This window comes from Trachypithecus francoisi, unplaced genomic scaffold (genome assembly GCF_009764315.1).
Source record: "Trachypithecus francoisi isolate TF-2019V2 unplaced genomic scaffold, Tfra_2.0 Lachesis_group3, whole genome shotgun sequence".
NCBI lineage: Eukaryota > Metazoa > Chordata > Mammalia > Primates > Cercopithecidae > Trachypithecus > Trachypithecus francoisi.
In genome coordinates this window covers 130940788-130963190 of record NW_022681468.1, presented here as the reverse complement: position 1 = coordinate 130963190, position 22403 = coordinate 130940788, and the positions used below count along the sequence as shown (strand labels likewise).

Sequence of the window (22403 nt, the reverse complement as noted above, 5' to 3'; positions counted from 1 at the left end):
AAACACTCAAAGTCGCTACCAAGCTGAAGATTGTTTTACTGTTCTTAACAGTTGAGGCACATTCAAAGCAATCAGTGCTCCCACAGTTTTAAAGATAAGAAGAGGCCGGGCGCGGTGGCTCATGCCTGTAATGTCAGCACTTTGGAAGGCTGAGGTGGGTGGATCACTTGAGGCCAGAAGTGCTAGACCAGCCTGGCCAACATGGCAAAACCCCATCTCTACTAAAAATACAAAAATTAGCCAGGCATGGTGGTGGTGCATGTCTATAATCCCAGCTACTTGGGAGGCTGAGGCACAAGAATCATTTGAACCCAGGAGGCAGAGGTTACAGTACACCAAGATTGCACCACTCTGTTCTAGCCTGGAAGACAGGTGGGACCCTGTCTCAAAAAAAATAAAAATAAAATAAAGATAAGAAGATAAAGCCAACCTACTTAATGGTGTTCTAGTTAATTAATTTGGAATACTGAATCACATTCCCATTAACAGAAACAAAAACCATATAATTTGTTCTGAGCATTCAGTTCTGACCTGGTACTTCTTAATTAAGATTTTAGGAGAAACAGAGTTATCACTAGCAAGGCTCATAAAATAAATGTAACAATTTTCAACATATCTACCTTTCAAAAGATGAAGACTGTACTGCTGAACTCTCAGGAAACCTGCCCCTCTCTCGGTGATCAAAGTCATTAAATCTGTTCTGTTGGCGAGAGTAGTCAGATCCATGGCCAAATCGTGCATCTGTATCTAGAGACAACTTTTTATTCTCGCTCCAGTAAGGATCATCTCGCCTTGAAGAGAAATATTTGCTCATTTACATAAATTAGTTCTACAGTAATCAAACAACATTTACTTGGAGTCATACATACCACATGTTAGAACTGTGGACACAACAGGGCTAATAAACTCAAGACATAAGACACTCAGGAGTACAAACTAGCAAAGACTTAATCGTTGAATTACATAAAGTCAAATAGTGTGAGAAGAATTTAACAGGAAAGAAAAATAGTTGAAAAACTGCATGTCTTATAATTATTAAATGGAAAAGACAAATAAAATACTTGAAACCACTTTATAATAAAATTCTAACCAGCAGTTCACAACCTCTTCAGTTATCCTTAACTTTGGAAACGTTAGAGTGGCAAGTCAGAAGCACAGTTCATTCATTCCACCTATTTCTCTACACAATCAACTCATTTTAATAGAATTTCTGTTAAGAAAATTAAATGGGCATACTTATATTTTTAAATCTATATGAAGTATGAATCCAAACACACAACAGAATGTATCTTTCAATCTCAAGTTTATGACTTCCATTTCTATACTATCTGCACTACCTTTTTAAGAATGTTCAAAATCTGTTTATTATGGAAGCCTACTACGACAATGTATTTCCAGTCATAATGAAAAACATTTGGCATCAGAAAGGTAGACAGGGAAAGAAACGCAGATTGTTCCCACTTGCCAGTGCACTGGGTCTACCCCAGTAATGTAATCCTTCCCATCCCTGTTGATCATGACTTTTATTTCAGTGATGGGAGTCTATACTTTCTAATTCTCTAGTCTTAGCCTAAAGGGAATAAAACAGCAAGTGTAACTGTTAAGGAATAAAGTGAGTAACTACCTATGATCTACATCACGTGGGCGTTTCAAGGAATTCCTTTTTTCTTGTTCATAACGAAGTTGCTGTTGTTGCCTTCTGAGTTCCTCTCTTTCTCGAGCAATCCGTTCAGCTTCCTTACGACGTTCCTTCAGACAACACAGAAGGAAGAACCAACCAAGGCAAAATGAAAACATAAGATAAGTATACATGCAACCTTGTTTTAATCCTGTCGCTAAGAAACCATCATAAGCAAAGACCAGGCAAAACACAAACCTATGACACCTAAATTTGATTTCAATAATCTAGGCTATAGCTATTGTTCTGCAACATTAAAAATAACAAGGACTGGGTGGTGAAAGTTGGCAAGTATTTGGGAAGGTCAAGTTTAGTTTAATCATTCAACTAAAATAAAAGCACCTAAAGGGAATTAGAAATAGCGTTCTTAATATGTATGGAGACTAAGTGCCTTAAAACCCTGAGGTGCAATTCTGCAAAGAGAGGCATTATTTCCTTCCAGCCTTGGGAAATCATTCCCACTATAATATGTAAGGAAATCATTATTATTTTCTAAGACTGGGATAGTGACAGAGCCTGGATTACAACTACTCTGGACTCATAGTCCTATGCTCAGACTATTAGGCTGCCATGATATTGCAGAGCTAGAATTATTACCAATTATCTAGAACAAAGTCACTACTAATTGTATTTTTAACTAGTACCTAATTCACTGTTATCTTTCAGGGACACTTAAAAGCTCATTAGCTAAACTCATTCTATAGACGCTTTACAACAAGTAAAGCAAATTTTAGGGCTAAAATCACAGAGTTTGAAAAAGGTGAGTTATTTAAGATGAAAAGATTTTCTGACTGCACCTGTTCAATACGAATGCGTTCCCTTTCCAAGCGTTCGCGTTCCATTCTCTCTCTCTCTAGTTTTTGCCTTTCAATTTCTAGGCGCTCTCTCTCTCTCTGTAAGCGTTCCCGTTCTTCCCGTTCACGAATTATTCTAATGCGTTCTCGCTCTCGACGCTCTCTCTCTGCAATCTCTCTTCGTCTACCAAAAATCAGTATTTAGAAATACTTAAATTATGCTAGCACTGTGTGAAAGAGAATAGCTTTGAATTTGAATTTTTCCTTGAGGTTGGCAATTTTAAATTTCAACTCAATCTAAGTAGTTTTAATGTACTTGGAAAGATAATTCAAAGTAAAACTTTAAACAGATCCCAATATTTTCACTTATTTATAAATAAGACTGTCAACTGAGCAGCTAAATTTTATAATATAGTTGCCTCTTAGATGATTCCTGTTTAAATAAAAATCACTATAATAATAGTCCATTAATTAATTGACATTTTAGAAGGATGTAATCTGCATATATAAATTTACAAAACTACAACTTCCAACACCTGTTTTTGATGGAAAAAGCTCTAATGCCTATTATATATTCTATTGTATCCCTTAAACAAAGTATATACTTTATTTTGATGATTTGGGATCATAACAATGAACATCAACAATAGCAAATACTACATACAACAAAATGGTGTCTTTAAGGGCTATTTTGTAATGTTTACTATCCTATAATAGATGGCTCCAGGTAATGTGTTTTCTGAGTCAGAGGTAGTTCAACTGTTTGCTGAACTGAATTGTTATTATATTAGACTTTTAATGTTATTTTATTACTGTAAGGTAGTCAGTGTCCTTTTCTGTCTATCATTAGTATGTCTTTCTCTAGTAACACAGTGGTTCTCAATGGGTCAGTACTATTTCTACAGAAATCAATCAGGTATTTTTTTTTTTTTTTTTTGAGACGGAGTCTCGCTCTGTCGCCCAGGCTGGAGTGCAGTGGCCAGATCTCAGCTCACTGCAAGCTCCGCCTCCCGGGTTTACGCCATTCTCCTGCCTCAGCCTCCCGAGTAGCTGGGACTACAGGCGCCCGCCACCTCGCCCGGCTAGTTTTTTTGTATTTTTTAGTAGAGACGGGGTTTCACCGTGTTAGCCAGGATGGTCTCGATCTCCTGACCTCGTGATCCGCCCGTCTCGGCCTCCCAAAGTGCTGGGATTACAGGCTTGAGCCACCGCGCCCGGCCCAATCAGGTATTTTTAATTATCACAATGACCATGGGGCAGATACTAGCATTTAGTGTATGAGGATGAAGGAATCTAAGCATCTTATTGATGCATGGAATAGTGAGGATAGTCGTACACAGTAAGAACCATCCAACACTTCTCATACCTTTCAGATGCCACAATGGACATTCACACCATTAAAAACAACCAAATGCCTTAAGCAAAAATAACATGTGAGTCTAGAACTCAACCCCATTTTTAATAAATACTAAGTTTGTCTGTTTTGATATGATTTATGTATTCTAGAATTTCCAATAATGCAACTCCATATAAACAGAAGGAAAATTATACTTTCTTGAGACTTTTACCAAGAGTTGCTCACCATTTCAGAAATCATGTCATAATGTCAACACTACTTCTGGTATTTACTAACCAATACAACATATCAACTGACATACAATGTCAGTATTTGGAGCTGTCCCATTCTCAGTGAGTCTAAACAGGGATGCAAACATCTGACTACTTCATTAAGTCATGCCTAAACATTCCTATCTGGAATACATATTTTTATTATAAATTACTTTTATTTCTCCTTTATATTATAGTTAAGCCATTACTTTTATTTTTGGAAATTATTAGTATAGGTTAAGTATGTTACGCATCAGTTTCATTTCAGGAGAGTAAAGGCATTGCAACATTTTTTAATATAAAAGGGACTTTGGTCTCATAGGGTTTGAGAATCACTGGTCTAGTTGCTCCTCAATCCCACTCTCCTCTCAATCTGTTGTCAACTAAATAAACAGGAAGCTAGGCACATTTAGACTTCATCTTAAAAAAGAGAAAATGGGTTCTATGTGCTATCAGGATTACTTCCTTTTAGTAAAGTTGTGTGTCAATTATTGTACAGAATAACCTAAATTGCTAAAAGTATCTCTGGTAGTTCCCAACACTCTCATCAATGAATAGATGAAATCCCATGGTAAGTAACCCCTGGACAAGATAGGTTAACATTTGAAATAATATACTACAAAACACACCCACAAGACTATTTTAAGTGGCATCCAAAAATTGGTATACAAAAGTAAACTGACACTCATGATGAACTGTTGAGATATGGCCACTAAAAATGGAAGCATCTTGCTTTGTTTATATTTTCCATTTGTTTTAAAGAGAATGCTTGCTTTGGGATACAATCTGAATACCATTAGGCTCACAGGGCAAATCTTCCTTCTCTTAGGCACTAATGCGAACAATAAATTTTTGCTAAATTTGTTAAAATGTCAGATTACAGTATTTGAACACTATAGCTACTTTGAAACTATCTTATCTCAAATTTTTGCTTTAAAGTCATGTTTTTTTATGGCAGCAGCTTTGGTGTTGAGGAAAGAGCATTGGACTTGGAGTCAGAAGACTTGGGTCTGAGTCCCGACTCTGCCACTTGTTAGCCATGTGGGCATTGGAAGAGTCATTTAGCCTCTCTGGGCCTCCACTTTTTTCAGTTGTATAATGGACATAACTAGCCTTATAGAACTGTCAATTGAGTTGGAGATAACAGATGGAAAGCACTTTGTAAATTGTAAAGTGCTATGCAAACTTAAGAAATCATTAGATGCTACCGTACTTCTTTAAGGTGTTAAACAGTTTGCTGTGGGAATACAATTTCCAGAAATCTGGCTTATAACCAGTGTTAAATATTTACCTATATTTAATGACAGGTATAAAACAGACACTCTTCCTACCTTCGAAGTTCCATTGCTCGTCGCAGCCTTTCAAAACGAACTAAATGTTCTCTCAACCTTTGTTCCTTCATCTTTTCAAAAGGCAAGATCTCTTTCCTTCTGTAGTCTTTATCTCTTTTTTTATCTAGACTAGCTCTCTCCTTTTCCTTACTTCTCCCATGAATCTATAGAAAAAAATTAGAAGAACACTAGAAATTAAAATATTTTGGGGCTTTATTTTTCAAGTTTAGCAGATTATTTAAAAAGTTCAAATGACTAGTAACATTTCCTTTTTCTTGCGTTTGCTAGCATGCAAGTATGCAAAGATGGTTATGGAAAAACAGAATTATCTTCTTTTGTAAACAGCTAAAGTAGTATACAGCCATCCTGATCAGAGACTTACTTTCTCATATCTTCCTCTTCTTGATGGTCTACAATGATCTCCTTTAGTTTGGTCTAATATTACCATATGTCCTGGACTCTTTGAACCTAAGGGGGAAAAAATTATGTAAAACAAATGTCTAAAAATTATCATTGAAAAAGAAAATACATATGTAAAAATGCTAAATTCTGATAGTCCCACACCAATACACGAAATAAAAAACCTACTTATTCTACAAGAACTTAAATGCAAAGAGTTTTTTAAACAGTTCAGTCCCCTAACATAAATACTTTCAGTGATACCAAAAGATCCTAATTCAATAGTACTAATCAATGACCATTTTAAGTCAGCCCAGAATAGCAAAGGAGGTTAGCTGGAAGAAAACATTTGTTTGTTTCCCCAGAATAGAAAAGAAGACAATTACTCCTACTAGACCTCCTTTCCTACCACAATGACACCTAACAACAAAGCTTACATCTCTGGATTATAATTTCAGGTTTTCCCTTCCACTGTAAAAAGTAAGCAGTAGAATTCATTAGAAAGGGATTGAAAAGATATATAGCATACTTATTCGCTTCTTTTCTTCACTTTTTTTAATCGATTCTGATGTTTGGCCACTTGCTCCATTATCATTCTTCTCATCTTTACCTTCTATTTTCTTAGTATCCTTGCTTTCTTTTTTTTCAGATTTCTCAGATGATCTTTTCTCTTCTTTTTTAACAGAGGCTTGTGTCCTGACCATACCACCCCAGACAAAAAAAATAGAATGAGTACTTCATAATGTACCAAAAAAGTGTGTTTATCAAAATAAATAATTAAAAATAATAAATCCTTACTTGCTACTTCTATCACTCATATTTTTTTTATCTCCGGAACTTCTTGAACTACTCTTTTCATCATTTTCTTTCTTCAGTTCTTTCTTAGAGGGATCACCTTTTACCTGAAAGATTTGAACCAGAAAAACAATTTATACATATGGTTACATTTTTGTGATTATAAAGTGTGCTAATGGCAGAAAATTTGGAAAATATAGAAAATTATAAGGAAAGTAAAAACTACAAACACATAAAAATTAAAAATAATTGCAAATTCTACTCCCTGCTACTGTTAACAGCTATGAGTTGAGAACTAGCCATCAAATTCGACTTGCTTGGATAAACAGTTAGGCAAGCTTACTTTTTCAACAGAAATCAGCTGTCCATGCAGCTCAGTGCGATGAAGATGTGCAATACACCTGGACACCTCTGTGCTTGAAGACATAGTTACAATGCCATAGCATTTTGCCCCAGGACTTCGAGCATTTGTAACTACTTTTGCACTCAGAACCTATAAAATGAGACTGTACTTTAGAGAGTTTTACAACTTCCAACTACACACACTTCTAAATACATGAAACTTCAAAACGGAAACTATGTATTAATTCAGGGTGTATCTTATTCTGTCTGTTTCACATATGTATGTATATATTTTTTGAGACGGAGTCACACTCTGTGGCCCAGGCTGGAGTGCAGTGGTGTGATCTCGGCTCACTGCAACCTCTGCCTTCTGGGTTCAAGTGATTCTCCTCCCTCAGCCTCTCAAGTAGCTGGGATTACAGGCATGCACCACCACGTCCTGCTAATTTTTATATTTTTAGTACAGACAGGGTTTCGCCACATTGGCCAGCTGGTCTCAAATGCCTGACCTCAGGTGATCGGCCTACCTCGGCCTCCCACAGTGCTGGGATTACAGGCATGAGCCACTGCACCCAGCCTATTTCATATTCTTGTGATCACCATCTACATTACCCATCTTAATAAATATTCAGGGGAACAATTTAAAGTGCCAAAAAGCAATTTAACCTTTTTATATTTATTTCCTCCCCTCAAATATGTAGCCAAAGTAGCCAAAACAATCTCATCAATGAAGTAATGGCACAATTAATAAAAGCAAATAAATTGGATTTGAACCAAAATATCCCTATCATAGGCCCACCCTGAATGTCTTTAGAGAAGAAGTTTCTAGTATTTTAATGAGTGTTGATACTTTTCTATAATGAGTAAAGAACCAATCACATATAAAAAAGCAGACTTAAAAATGCACCCCCCGAAAAACACCCTAAAGCTAGAAAGACAACATTTTCAATCTATGTGCTTTTCAAATGCATATGAAAATGACAAATAATTTCAATTCTGTAAGATGGATAGTTAAGAGAGACAAAGCAGGTATGGATGAGTGAGAAGAAAAGTGAGAGAGAACAATTCAGTGCTGAACAGAGTAAAGATATAAAGCTGTGAACAAGGAAACAGGAAAATCAGGAGTTTTATGGTGTGGGTGGCTGGAACCAACTAACTTTTACCTCAATCCTAGGAAAGGCTGATTTGCCCCATAGCCATTTAATTTTTAACTCCATGGGTCTTCCTACCAAATAAATGGTATCCGCATATAGTTTTACTACTAATATCAACATTAAAATATTGTTTTCACATCTCTAACAGTACATTATTGAAAACAGAAGAAAAAATAACACAGCCTACCATGGGACTACAATTCTCAGCATTCCATTTCTGACACCTACAAGAACCTCCTTTACACTCAGGCAACTCACTAATTAAAGCAGGAAAAAAAGCTTCTGAAAATCAAGAGGACATGTTTTGGTAATATTAACGGCTATTTACCAATAATGGTCACTAATTCAGTAATTTCAATATCTGAAAGCCTATCATGTGCACATGAAGTACAGTAAATAAGGTCCCTGACCTCGAAGAGCTTACACTGGAGTACATTAACTATGATGTATATGAAAAACTGTAGTGTAAGTAGACAGTATTGAGTGCCCTCAGGGATGCAGCTCACAATTCAAAGCATTCGTTATTAATAGAATATTCTTTGACTACTCCTTCTCTTCCTTTAGGTCTCCCCTTAACTGCCAGAGAAACTTTTCCTGATGAACTAACCACAGTAAAGACTGCCCTTTTAACACCTGTGTACTTTTCCTTCACAGCACTTAAAACAACTTCTGATTAAATTTATATATACAGGCATGGTGCAGTGGTTCACACCTGTAACCCCAGCACTTTGGGAGGCTCAGATGGGGGTGGATCACCTGAAGCCAGGAGTTTGAGACCAGCCTGGTCAACATAGTGAAAACCTCATCTCTACTAAAAATACAAAAATTAGCCCACTGCAGTTGCTCATGCCTGTAATCCCAGTTACTAGGAAGGCTGAGGCATGAGAATAGTTTAAACTTGGGAGGCAGAGGTCACAGTGAGCCCACGTCACACTGCTACACCCCAGCCTGGGTGACAGAGTGAGACTGTGTCTCAAAAAGAAAAAAAAAGTTTGTATATAAACTTAATATAGATACATGTTTATATATAACTTTATATAAGTTTAAACGATTCTAATGCCTATATAATAGCCGATTTTACATTTTTGTCCATTACTGGACTAGAAATCTATAACAAGGATCGTATATGGTTCCCCCCAACCCCCAATGAATTATATATCCCACTGCCTAATAACAGTCTAAATATAAATATATTTTTTCAAGATGTCCAAATCAGGCTCAGCAATATGCTAGATCCCAAGCTACGTGCTACAAAGTATCATGATGAATAAACTTAGTCTTTGGCTTAAATAGGTTTAAAGTTTGGAATACAAAGATTCCCAAGGCTCAGAGACAGATTAAATGATGAAACACTATTTATCCCTTAACTCTCTCATCTACCATTACCACAGAATTCAGTAATTAAGTCTATTAACCGTCCTAAGAGATACAACAAATTAGAAGATATTTATGTAATGGTATTTAGAATACAATCCTCATTTCAAATGCAGATACTAGAAAGACGGATAAAAAGGTAAAAATAATGTACCTTTCCATATTTGCCAAAGAGGTTCTTCAAATCAGCAGCTTTGGTATTAGATGAAAGTCCACTAACCCAGATATTTTTAGTTGAGCTTCCACTGCTACCACTAGTACTACTTGTACTTCCTAGAATAGATTTAATATCAGATGTTTAAGTATCTCAATCAGAATCTTTATACAAAATTTAAGGGGCCACATTCTTTCCAAACTATAATTTTGATAGTGTGACATTACTATATTAAAATCCTGTGTTTATTATTATTGAAATCAAACAAGACAACATCATTAGTGAGGGAAAAAAATCTGAATGTATGTACATTTCCTTTGTATGAGTTCTAAGTTGAAGAGGGTAAAAAAATCAATTTGCTGTTCAGTTTTAATAATTTATAGTCTACCACTGCACTGAATAGAGACAACTAGGAAGCAGTCATTTAGCAATGAACAGACTGTTTAGTTGCCACATCTGCTGTGGGCTTTAGATCCTTAGACATTGACATGGAAGAAGAAAAAAGTCAGAACAAGGTATACATTTTTCAAGAATTTATATGGTTAATAACAAAGACGAACCAACTGGTACACCTTCATTCCCTATTAGAGAATAGGTAAGACAAAATGGGAATTATATGCAGCTGAATAATTCTAGAGTCAATAAGAAACAATCTTCTGAAACAAAACAACTCCAAGATTAAAGATCAGAGATCTGAAAATCCTTTGTAATAGGTAAATGATTATATGAATCATTTCTGTACTATGTCACACACGAATTATGGCTTCATACATGTAGAGGCCATATCTTAGGATACAGGCCTAGCCAGTCACCCTTTTCTTCAAATGTGCTGTAATAAAAGGGAAATTTTCATTCACTTGACTTTATTTGGAAAATAATTTTTACTCACTTTAAGAGAAACAGTACACAAGCAATTAAAAGGAACAATTTCTATAGTTCACATTAAATGGAGGAAGAGTAAAAATTTTAGATGTTTTAAAAAATCACATGTGTTAACAGTTGTGAAACTACTTTCAGCGTAGACTCAGAGGGAGAGAAGATAACACATACCTGGCTCAAATATTTTAAATATGAATGGTTGATTCTGTTCTTACAAAGGGTATTCATCAAGGATCTTATAAAATGTTAACTCAATGTTTGTGTATCATTTTTGTAACCAGTAACATTTGGGCCCAGATATGTTACTAATTACAGAAAAACTTTTTTTTTTTTTTTCCCTTAAAAGACCAATTGGCTTAAAATAAACTATAGAAGATGCATACAATTCTCCTTTACACATTTAGGAGGTATTTAAAAGCTTTGTGGTACCTGAATGTTTTATTTTCCCTTAAAATCCTTTTGTAGAAAGTAAGTATTTTTCAAGTAAACACAGCACATGTACAAGATGAAACTATAGCTCATGGGCATGAGATTTCTCAGTATCAGAAAGCAACTAAATACTGTACTTTGAAACTTACAAGAATTTTAAAAAAAGAAAAACGAACACTAGACTCCACAAATACACACAAGTATTATTTAATTAGCTAAAATATACTATTCAAAGTAGTACCAGAAAGTATAATCTGTGTACAGGGAAAAGGTTGTGGTGATATACAGTAGTTATAAATGAGTTAACAGAAAATAAAATAGTTCTGAAATTATAATGTAAGAAAATATCTATTAATATCCAACACAGTCCCTTAGAACACACCAGATAAGTGTTCCCTAGCCAATGGGTTTTTAACATACCCAATACCAGTTTACAAAGTAAGTAAACAGTAATACATCAATCAGTTTTCTATAATTATATAATTCCACAGTTTACATAAAGACCATCTCAAGTTTCTAGTCTGTCAATAAAATTTTTAAGGACTAAATGTCAAAGAAAACACCACACAACTACTACTTTTTAATGAAAATATGTAATGTCAACACTTAAATAAATAGGGAAAAAAACCCTTTACCTTTGTCATCTTTAGATGATGTCTTGCTGTCTTTAGATTCCTTTGAAGAGCTAAAGAGGCAAATCACCAGAAGAAAATTGAAAACAAAAACAAAACCAAACCCAAAATAGAACAGCTTGATATTCACTATATTTCAAACTAGTGCTATTCATACAAATTAACAATTCCAAAGGCCTAGATTAGGTTATTTGAACAAATGACTCCCTGAGGATTCTTGTACTGATTTTCCCCAAGATGCCTGAAGATCTAGATTTTCTGACAATTCTATTCAGTGGAAATATGGCCATCTTCTCCAGATTTCAGGACTGGGACTTGACTTCATTTTGTGTTCTTAGAACTGATAGTTGTTCATTAACCATCATCACAAGGATTTTAAAAAATAAAACACAAAAATTGTCAATTTGAAAAAAAAAACAAAAAACAACAAAAAAACCAAATATATGCTGACATTCGACAATGCAATCAGTAGAACACACTGCATTATTATGAAGATCTTGAAAATTTTTAAAAGTAACTTATGACGGTCAAAAATATTATAGGCAGGATCATAAGACACTAATTACTGTACATGTTCTTGAAGCCACCCCCTTAATGTAGAGTGATCTTATTGAATGCTGGAATTCAGTATCGTAAAGAACTGACATAGAAAAACAAACCTCTTTGCTTGACCAGAGGCCCCAGTAGACGAGGGCCCTTTCTTCAAAGTATCCTTTTCTTTGTCTCCAGATTCTGCTTTCTTAGAACTTTCTCTGGCTTCCTTCTCGACAGGGTCACCCTTCACGCAGTCTTCCTTCTTACCATCTTTATGGTTCGCATTCATCTCATAATCCTTGCTTTCCTTCTCCGGGCTCTGTGCAATGGCGTCCTGCCCATCTTTTGGCTTACTTGCTTCAGAATCTGTAATTTTCACATTTTTACCTGTTTCTAGGAGGTCATCACCATCAAAATCCAGAGTGATGGCATCTTCAGCCTGGATTGTGACCGAGATGTTGTCATCCTCAGCTTCTTTCACAGTCGTATGAGCTTCCATCTCTTCATGAGCTGTGTGATCAGCCTCAGCTAGGCTCCCTTCTGAAGGAAGAGGTTTAGATACTTCTTGTGTACCATCACCAGAACCTGCTATATCTAAGAGGATTTAACAGGAATAAATATGGCAAAACAAGAAGTTTAAACAATTTCATATTCATAAGCTAGAATAGGACCTAGAAAATATAAAGCCAGTTATTAGCACTGATGGAAGGTTAGGAGGAAAAAAAAAAAAAAAAACACAAGGGTATTAACTAACATAAACCATCCTTTACCCAGGATCACTTATTCTTCATGGAAAAAATGATCTCTACATACAAACACCAAACAACAACAGTGAGAAAATGGTTCCATCCTGAAGATACCAGCTCTTCATTTCTGGTTATAAGTTAATGGCATATGGAAGATTTTGTTCCTCCAAGGGACAGTGACAAAAGTGCAGATTGTTGTTCAATGCTCGAATTATCCTGGGATTGAACCCTAGTGACCTTCAGAACTCCCATGGTGACTTCTTGACAGGTCACAGTCTGAGGATATCAATCAGTCTTCAAAGTATTTCAGGGCCCCATCTTTTCCACTCTTCAATGCTTGAGTAGTCCAGATTCGTATGGAAAACTGGTACAGAAGGCTCCAAAGATGCTCCTGCTCCATAACGTTCAGGAAATTGGTTATTTCATCTTCATCCCGTCCAGTCAGTCTGCAATTACCATTTTCAAAGATGTCTTGCATTCCCCCAAAACAGAAAGGCTTCGGGCATGTGACATTTTCAGTCAGTAGCTTTACTTTGTCATTGCTTCTAGGCTTTTTATTTGCCTTGCTTAACCCTGCTCCATGTCCTTTCTAGTCCAAAGTAGGATCCTTTGACTTCTGTCCAAGGACTCTTCCATAACCTCCTACTGACCACATGTATTACTACTGTTGCCCCTGTAATTGTATTGAATGAGACAGCTCGTCTAAACTAAAATTGTCAGATGACCGTATGGAAGTTTCTCTAAGCAGCAAACACAAAGTCAGTCTCCTGGTCATTCATCATTTTTAGGACTAGTTGTAAAATTCACTGTGAGTTATGCACTCGGACTCCAATAAGCACACATGAGTTACTGCAGTGTCAGTCTTAAGAATTTAATCAACTTACCGTATACCAGAAGTTATTTTAAAAATAAAAATTGGGTTAAATAAAAAATAGCATTGCTCACTACAGTAACTGATATGTACTATTAAGTTGGAATATATCTTTAGTGTTCAAAAGAAAATTAAAACCAATTGGAAAATAAAATCAAGATGCTAACTTAATTCACTAAATAGATAAATTTGAAAATAAACTAATTTCAAAAATCAGATTTCAAATAAGGAGTGCTTTATTTTCACATAATTTATTGTTTTTCTAAATTTTAGCAATTTTTAAACTCTATTCAGCATCAAACATACCTTTCTCATTTTCTTCTTCCTCACCATCCTGAAATTCAAAGAATAATCAAATGTAAAATGAATTCACATAAAACTAGATTTTAGTAATAGTACAAAATCAGCCAAGTGAAATTTGGTGGATAGCTTCATATTATTATGTAGAGATACCTAACACTAACAAATAAATAGGCTATTCCATTCAAAACCAGAGTCCATGTAGAGAGAGATGTGGCATAAATCTGGTACATCTTAGAAAACAGGTATATCTATCAATGAGTAGATCAATAACAAACTGGATTAATTTTTTTGTATTGAAAACTGGTTTATATAATCCAATTCTTCCTCATATCAAAGAGCTGTCAATAAAAAGACTGACCTGATGACGTGTTTTATGTTACTCAGTTCACAGGTACTCCTAGCTAAGATATACTGTTCAAAATAGTACCAGAAAGTATAACCTGTAGACGTAACTTTCAAGAGCTTGGATACACAGTAATGAACAAACCAAACAAACAAACAACACTCCCCTTTAAGTATATCAGACATTAGAAGAACAGTTACTAAGTCAGTTTCAAATTATTAATTCTTTTAATGTGTTAAAAGTGAGTTCATATCAACCACTGCACTCCAGCCTGGGTGACAGTAAATCCCTGTCTCAAACAAAGAGTTCATAGTTGTCATACATATACTGATGGCCAAGCCAATTTTAAAATGGTATTTGTGCTATAGGTAATTAAAACAAGTAACCCACATATTTTTAAAACATGATTTTAATTTTAAAATATTTGACAGCTTCACTAAAATTAAAATTGAGAATGTGCTAGCTTAAAAATAAAAGTGTCATAAAGGGGAGAAGCTTAATTTGCTCTACTAAGCAAATAATGCAGACATCACTGAAGTAATCAGACCAACAGAGAACCAACATTTTCCCAAACATAAGACTATAAAGAATAAAGTAATATGCATTCTAATCTCAATAACTGAAAAAATTAAAGAATCGTTTTACTTTTTAGAGACGAGTCTTGCTATTGATGCTCAGGTGGTCTCGAACTCCTGGCCTCAAGCTGATTCTCCCACCTTATCATCCCGAGTAGCTGGGATTACAGGTGCAAACTACTACGCTTGGCTTAACAAATGTTTTGATTTTTTTTTTTTTTTAAACAGCTTCTTACTCTGTCGTCCAGGCTAGAGTGCGGCAGCATGATCATAGCTCACTGCAGCCTTAACCCCTGGGCTCAAGTGATCCTCCTGCCACAGCCTCCTGAGTAGCTGGGACTACAGATGTGTGCCACCATGCCCAGCGAATTTTTTTTTTAAATTCTACGTGGAGAAGACATCTTGCTATGTTGCCCAGGCTGGTCTGGAACTCCTGGGCTCAAGCGTTCATTCCTCCTGCCTCAGCCTCCCAAAGTTCTAGGATTTACAGGTGCAAGCCACTGTGCCCTACCAAATATTTTATTAACTTTTTTTTTTTTTTTTTGAGACTGAGTTTTGCTCTGTCCCCCAGGCTGTAGTGCAGCGGCATGATCTCGGCTCACTGCAACCTCCGCCTCCTGGGTTCAAGCGATTCTCCTACCTCAGCCTCCCAAGGAGCTAGGATTACAGGCACCCACCACCATGCCCAGCTAATTTTTATTATTATTATTTTTTTTTTGAGACGGAGTGTCCCTCTATCAACCAGGCTGGAGTGCAGTGGTGCGATCTTGGCTCACTGCAACCTCCGCCTCCTGGGTTCAAGTGATTCTCCTGCCTCAGCCTCCCAAGTAGCTGGGACTACAGGCACGTGCCACTATGCCCAGTTAATTTTTTTTATTTTTAGTACAGACGGGGTTTCACCATATTAGCCAGGATAGTCTCGATCTCCTGACCTCGTAATCCGCCCGCCTCAGCCTCCCAAAGTGCTCGGATTACAGGCGTGAGCCACCGTATCCAGCCTAATTTTTGTATTTTTAGTAGAGATGGGGTTTCACCATGTTGACTAGGCTAATCTCGAAATCCTGGCCTCAGGTGATCTGCCTGCCTCAGCCTCCCAAAGTGCTGGGATTATAGGCGTGAGCCAGCGTGTCCAGCTTTTAATAACTTTTAAAAGAAAAACTAATCAGAAGTACACTGTTTAAAGTCAGGCGATGTGAAGCTTGTTGTGAAATTACCACATACAAAGCCTTAGAGCAGTGGTTCTCAAACTTGAGCATGCATCAGAATCCCCTGGAGGGCTTGTTAAAATAAAACACAGATTTTGATTCAGAAGGTCTGGAATGAGGCTTTAGAATGTGCATCTCTAACAAGGTACCAGGTGAAATTAATGCTGTTGGTACAGAGAGAACACTAAGCATTGCTGCCTTTATAGAGTGACAACCTCTTAGTGAAAAAAGACTAAAAAAGTTGAAACATAAGTAGAACTTTAAACAGCTTATTTATAATACAATTTTAGATTCATATAACAGCATGCACTTCTTAAAATGTCAAATATTTTACAGTGTGCTCAAAATACATTTGGATAATAATTTCTTTTTTCAAAATATTTATCTCTTTCTTTTTTAAACTTGTGTGTGTGTGAGACTGTCTCACTCTGTCACCCAGGCTGAAGTGCAGTGGTGTGATCACGGCTCCTGCAACCTCTGCCTCCCAGGCTCAAGTTGATCCTCCCGCCTCGGCCTCTCGAGTAGCTGGAACTACAGGTGTGTGCCACCACACCTGGCTAATTTTTTGGGTATTTTTTGGTAGAGAAAGGGTTTCACCATCTTGCCCAGGCTGGTCTCGAACCCCTGAGCCCAGGCGCTCTACCTGCCTTGGCCCCTCAACATGCTGGGATTACAGACATGAGCTACCACGCCTGGCCAACAATAATAATTTCTATGAAATCATTTTATTAATAAGTGATATTTGGACTAAGTTAAAGTGTGCCAATTAGGGAATGACCAATTATTTTACAACTAGGGTAACATGAACGAAACTAAAAATACTAAAAACCTTGACCATAAGCTAAGAAGTAAAATAGTCCAGGACAAGTAAATCATCAACTCACAGCAATATAAATTCTATCACTATCTAAGTCCATTATACTGTGCTCTAAGAATTCCTCTTTATTTTTTCTGAGACAGAGTCTCACTCCGTCAACCCAGGCTGGAGTGCAGTGGTGCGATCTCAGCTCTCTGCAAACCTCCACCTCCCGGGTTCCAGGGATTCTTATGCCTCAGCCTTCCCAGTATGCGCCACCACACCTGGCTAATTTTTTTCTTTGTTTTATTTTGTTGAGACTGAGTGTCACTCTGTCACCCAGGATGGAGTGCAGTGGTACAATCTCGGCTCCATGCACCTCTGACTTCCTGGTTCAAGCGATTCTCCTGCCTCAGCCTCCCGAGTAGCTGGGATTACAGGTGGGTACCATTATGCCCAGCTAGTTTTTGTATTCTTAGTAGAGGTGGGGTTTCACATTGTTGGCCAAGATGGTCTTGATCTCCTGACCTCATAATCCACCTGCCTCGGCCTCCCAAAGTGCTGGGATTACAGGCATGAGCCACGGCGCCCCGCCAATTTTTGTATTTTTAGTAGAGACAGGATTTCACCAGGCTGGTCAGGCTGGTCTTGAACTCCTGGCCTCAAGTGATCCTTTTGCCTTAGACTCCCAAAATGCTGAGATTACAAACAGGAGCCACTGCACTGCACCCAGCCTGTAAGAATGTCTTCATAAATTGTTTTACTAGAATATACTTTTAAGCATTATGTGTTCAATTTGCAGTATCTGGAAAGGAAAGAAAAACACTTTAACTTGGGTGGAATGGTAGAGACAGCAAGGGAAGAATGAGTTATGCTTAAATTATGGATAAATCTTTTTCTTTCAAACTGTCTTTTAGTTTAGTAATTTTTCTTGAAGCAATAAACTGAGACACCCCAGCTTGTATTTAAAGCAGACTAAATGAACTTAAAGAATGCAACACGTGGCCGGGCATGGTGGCTTGGGCCTGTAATCTCAGCACTTTAGGAGGCTGAGGCAGGAGGTTCGCTTGAGGTCACAAGTTTGAAACCCGTCTGGGCAACCTAGTAAAACCCTGTCTCTATTTTAGAAAAATATATATTTAAAAAAAAAATTTTTTTTTAAAGAATGCAGTTTGACTCTCCTTATCTACCTCAGATGCGAAGAGCACACCATTTCCAAGTTAATATTTTAGAGATGTAAAACTGAAAGGAAGCTTCAAGAAAAAAAATGTCCAAATTATTGGCTATTTTAAAAAGTAAAATTTTTAAAATACTATGATGTTAAAAAAAAAAAAAAACTTTGTTCTATTGTAGTTCCTGTCAATTACAATGTTACTTCTAGTTGCTAAAGTAACTAGTAAGGTTTGTCTTACTTGCTGGAGAATTTTTAGGTTTTTATCTTAATAATTCAGCATGTCTTCTGAAGGGTTTCATAATTTAAAGAGAAACTTTATGACATATACTTAAATGCCGATAGGGAAATGGCCTGACCCGATTCTAGAAAACAAAACTGATTACAGTGTGGGTGGAGCACAAAAACAACTTGGGTAAAGTAGAAAAGATGAACCACACCTAAATGCCTGTTGATTTTACTGCGCAGTATGTGCAGCAAGCATAGCACTAACCGTAAGTCCTAAATAAGTCCAAAATACTTGCAATAAGGAAACAAACCAAGAAATATAATGGGAAATTTTCTCTGTCTAAATGGTATGTATGCACAGACATGATATGCAACTATCTGAAAACAATACCCCCCATTGAAAACAGATTTTTTTTCCAAATGAGGAAAAAAGCAAATAAGTAAATGTAAAACATTTATTTATTAAATGTAAAGCACATTTTAAAATTAACCACTCAGGTTTGTCTTAAAACAATATTTAACATATGAAGATGAAGCAAATGTCTACAAACTCATGTTGTTTATCTCACAGGGGGATCTGCAATCCTTAGTCAAATGCTAAAAGACATAAAGTTCCTTTATTTTCATTTCATCCTAGGAGCAGCAATGACTGCTAAGAGACAAAGACAAGCCTAGGACTTATTTTTCAGTGAACCAAGTATTTACTACATATCCAATTTTACTACTTCCCATAGGTTATCTTATGATATATGTACACGTATAGGCCAAGTAAGAAGACCTCCTTTCCTCTGGCTTGATATGTAAACACTGTATTCGGACTGAACAAATCTTCACGATAACTTTAAACCACTACTTACCTATCTGGGAATATGCTAAACATCAAGGGAAGTACAAAATGCTTGGCACATAAGTACTCAAAAATACCTGTTGAATGAATGTACTAAATAAATGTAATGGGCCGGGCGCGGTGGCTCAAGCCTGTAATCCCAGCACTTTGGGAGACCGAGACGGGTGGATCACGAGGTCAGGAGATCAAGACCATCCTGGCTAACCCGGTGAAACCCCATCTCTACTAAAAAAAATACAAAAAACTAGCCGGGCGAGGTGGTGAGCACCTGTAGTCCCAGCTACTCGGGAGGCTGAGGCAGGAGAATGGCGTGAACCCGGGAGGCGGAGCTTGCAGTGAGCTGAGATTTGGCCACTGCACTCCAGGCTGGGTGACAGAGCGAGACTCCACCTCAGAAAAAATAAATAAATAAATAAATGTAATGTAAGACTGCTGTTTTTAGCTGGAAAGACTGAACTAACTGCTTGATTTTCATGTATCTGAAGCGCTTAACTTTGGCACTATGTTAAGTACAATAGAACTCAGAAAACATTTGCTAGTGTGGAGTTATTTAGTGAAAAGAATATCAGACTAGGCATCAGGACACCTAGGTATTTACCCTGTGGTTATCACTGAAACAGTTTTACTCTGTGGTATGTCATCTGTCTGAATGAATTTACCTATAAAGTGGAGTTGACATGTAAACCATGTAAGATATATCAAGGATTGAGTAAGGTAATGGATATAAAAAGTTCTCTGTGAATAGTAAAGCACTACATGTAAGAGAGAGATGAAAGAAAGCTTTGTGGAGATAAGAGGTGAATCTGGCTATGAGAGGTATACAGATTTTCATATGACAAAAAAAGGTAAGATTTTTCAGGTTAGTGAAACATTAGGGGCAAGGGCAAATAGAAAAAGGAATACACATAATATTAAAGACTGAAGAGGCTCTTGAAACTAGGGGAAATTTTTAAGAATAAAAGCATATTAAAGCCAGGCATGACGGCTCACACCTGTAATCCGAACACTTTGGGAGGCCGAGATGGGTGGATTGCTTGGGCTCAGGAGTTCAAGACCAGACTGGGCAACAAGGTGAACCCCCATCTCTACAAAAAATACAAAAGTCAGATGGGTGTGGTAGTGCACGCCTGTAGTCCCAGCTACTGGGGAGACTGAGGTGAGTGATCACTTGAGCCTGGGAGGTCAAGGCTGCACTGAGGGGAGATTGCGTCACTGCACTCCAGCCTGGGCAACAGAGCAAGACCTGGTCTCAAAAAAAAAAAAATTTAAAGCATTAGCAAACAAGATTTTAGAGAAAAAGCTCCAGAAATTTCTCAAGTAAGCAGTATGTTCAAGCTAGTAAAACAACACTACAAATGACCACTAATTGCACATATACTACATCAGAATCTATGATTAATCCCTGTATCAACTGAGTAGGAATTATAATATTCATTTTATAGACATATAAATAGACTAATAGAGAACCTGCCACAATCACAATATTGTAATTAACTAATAGAAGTAGAATCTGAACCAAAGTCCACCTGGTATAACTTCCTAGAGGCTAGTGCCTAAAGATTTCAGCTTCAAGTCAAAGCCTGAGGGCTGGCTCTTGAAATAGACAAATCCCTATATAAATATGCTGCACATATGTGTGTGTGTATATACATACATACATATATATATATATATATATATAATTTCTTTTTCTTTTCTTTTTTTTTTTTGAGACAGAGTCTTCTCTGTTGCTCATGATGGAGTGCAGTGGCACAATCACGGGTCACTGCAGCCTCAACCTCCTGGGCTTAAGCAATCCTTCCACTTCAATCTACCTCCTGAGTAGCTAGGACCACACGTGTGCGCCAACACACCCAGCTAACTTTTGTATTTTTTGTAGAGATGGGGGTTTGTCTTGTTTCCCAAGCTGGTCTCAAACTCTTGAGCTCAAGTGATCAGCCCGCCTAAGTTTCCCAAAGAACTGAGATTACAGGCATGAGCCACTGCATCCAGCCAGATTAAATTTTCTAATTTTTTTTGAGATAGGGTCTTGCTCTATTGACCGGGTTGGAGTATAGTGGCGTGAGCTTGGCCCACTGCAGCCTTGACCTCCTGCAGTCAAGTGATCTTCCAGCCTCAGCCTCCTGAGTAGCTGGGACTACAGGCATGGACCACCACACCCAGCTATTTTAATTTTTTTTTTTTTTTGTAGAGACAAAGTCTTACTATGTTGCCCAGGCTGGTCTTGAACTCCTGGCCTTAAGCAATCCTTCCATCTCAGCCTTCCAAAGTGCTGTGATTACAGGCATGAGCCACCACTAAACTTTCAAAAGCAATACCTAAATACTGAAAATAAATGAAACAAATCAACCTAGATATGTATCAGTGGGTGATACAACCATACAGAATGGAAAGAACTTAAAACACGATGATTTGTTCATCCGCAGAGGAAAACATCCTTGCGAAAAATATGTCTAAAAAAATCTTAAATTACTTTCAGTAACTGCATTGGTGGTAGTGTTGGTATAATCATTCTAAAGTTGTTGTATGTGTACCATAAGATAAAGTAAATGGTTATCTTGGAAATATCATATGAATTGAAGGTCTATTTTATCTTAAAAGTAAAAATAAGCAAAACCAAAGAAAACAACTCCAACATTTTCTCTAGCATTGTACATTGAAAAGACCTAGAAACAATGAACAACTCAGCAGCAGTGAACACCCCCACCACCTAGATTGTTGTCTTGAAATACAATTTACCACTATAAAGAAGAAATGCCTAATTATAGTTCTAGAGCAGGAAATGCCACATCTTTACACACCATCAAGCAAGGAATCAATCAAAGTCTACTAGGATCATGTTGAAAGGACTCAAAAGCCAACTTGATGAGGCTCTCACTACATGGACCAATGTAAGCATTAAGGATAATAACTATGATGGACCAAAATACATTACATATATACAAATCCATGAATTCAAAATGAATCTAAAGAGGAAAAAAGGAAAAATTAAGAACTGGCCACTGTCAGAGATGCCAGTGAACCAGCTCAATATTCTGAAAATTGGTAAATAAAAAGGAAAGAATCAAACATATATCCTGGCTTTCCTGTGTAAATGATACCACAGGGTAACCAAATAGTAAATAAGGAAAAGTTTCTCTTTCTAGAAACATTCCAACATATAAAGAAGAAATGATAGAATTAGAATAGCATCCCTTTGCAACCCCTAATTGGGT

At 36.9% G+C, this 22403-nt stretch overlaps 1 protein-coding gene across 11 annotated transcripts in view; it reads right to left on the bottom strand.

The window, feature by feature from the left end:
• Positions 1-22403, bottom strand: part of SLTM (SAFB like transcription modulator) — a 74396-nt gene that overhangs the window by 9084 nt on the left and 42909 nt on the right. For 5 of the 11 annotated variants that reach the window (XM_033189955.1, XM_033189950.1, XM_033189952.1 and 2 more), the window contains 12 exons: positions 14027-14054; positions 12229-12697; positions 11573-11622; positions 9630-9748; positions 6949-7098; positions 6609-6712; positions 6340-6506; positions 5794-5879; positions 5412-5575; positions 2476-2656; positions 1625-1749; positions 621-791 (listed from right to left, as the gene is read on the bottom strand). In XM_033189955.1, coding sequence (XP_033045846.1) covers positions 621-791; positions 1625-1749; positions 2476-2656; positions 5412-5575; positions 5794-5879; positions 6340-6506; positions 6609-6712; positions 6949-7098; positions 9630-9748; positions 11573-11622; positions 12229-12697; positions 14027-14054 — 1814 coding nt within the window. The remainder of the gene's footprint in view (positions 1-620; positions 792-1624; positions 1750-2475; positions 2657-5411; positions 5576-5793; positions 5880-6339; positions 6507-6608; positions 6713-6948; positions 7099-9629; positions 9749-11572; positions 11623-12228; positions 12698-14026; positions 14055-22403) is intronic. The other 6 variants (XM_033189951.1, XM_033189957.1, XM_033189958.1 and 3 more) reach the window with 2 other exon arrangements.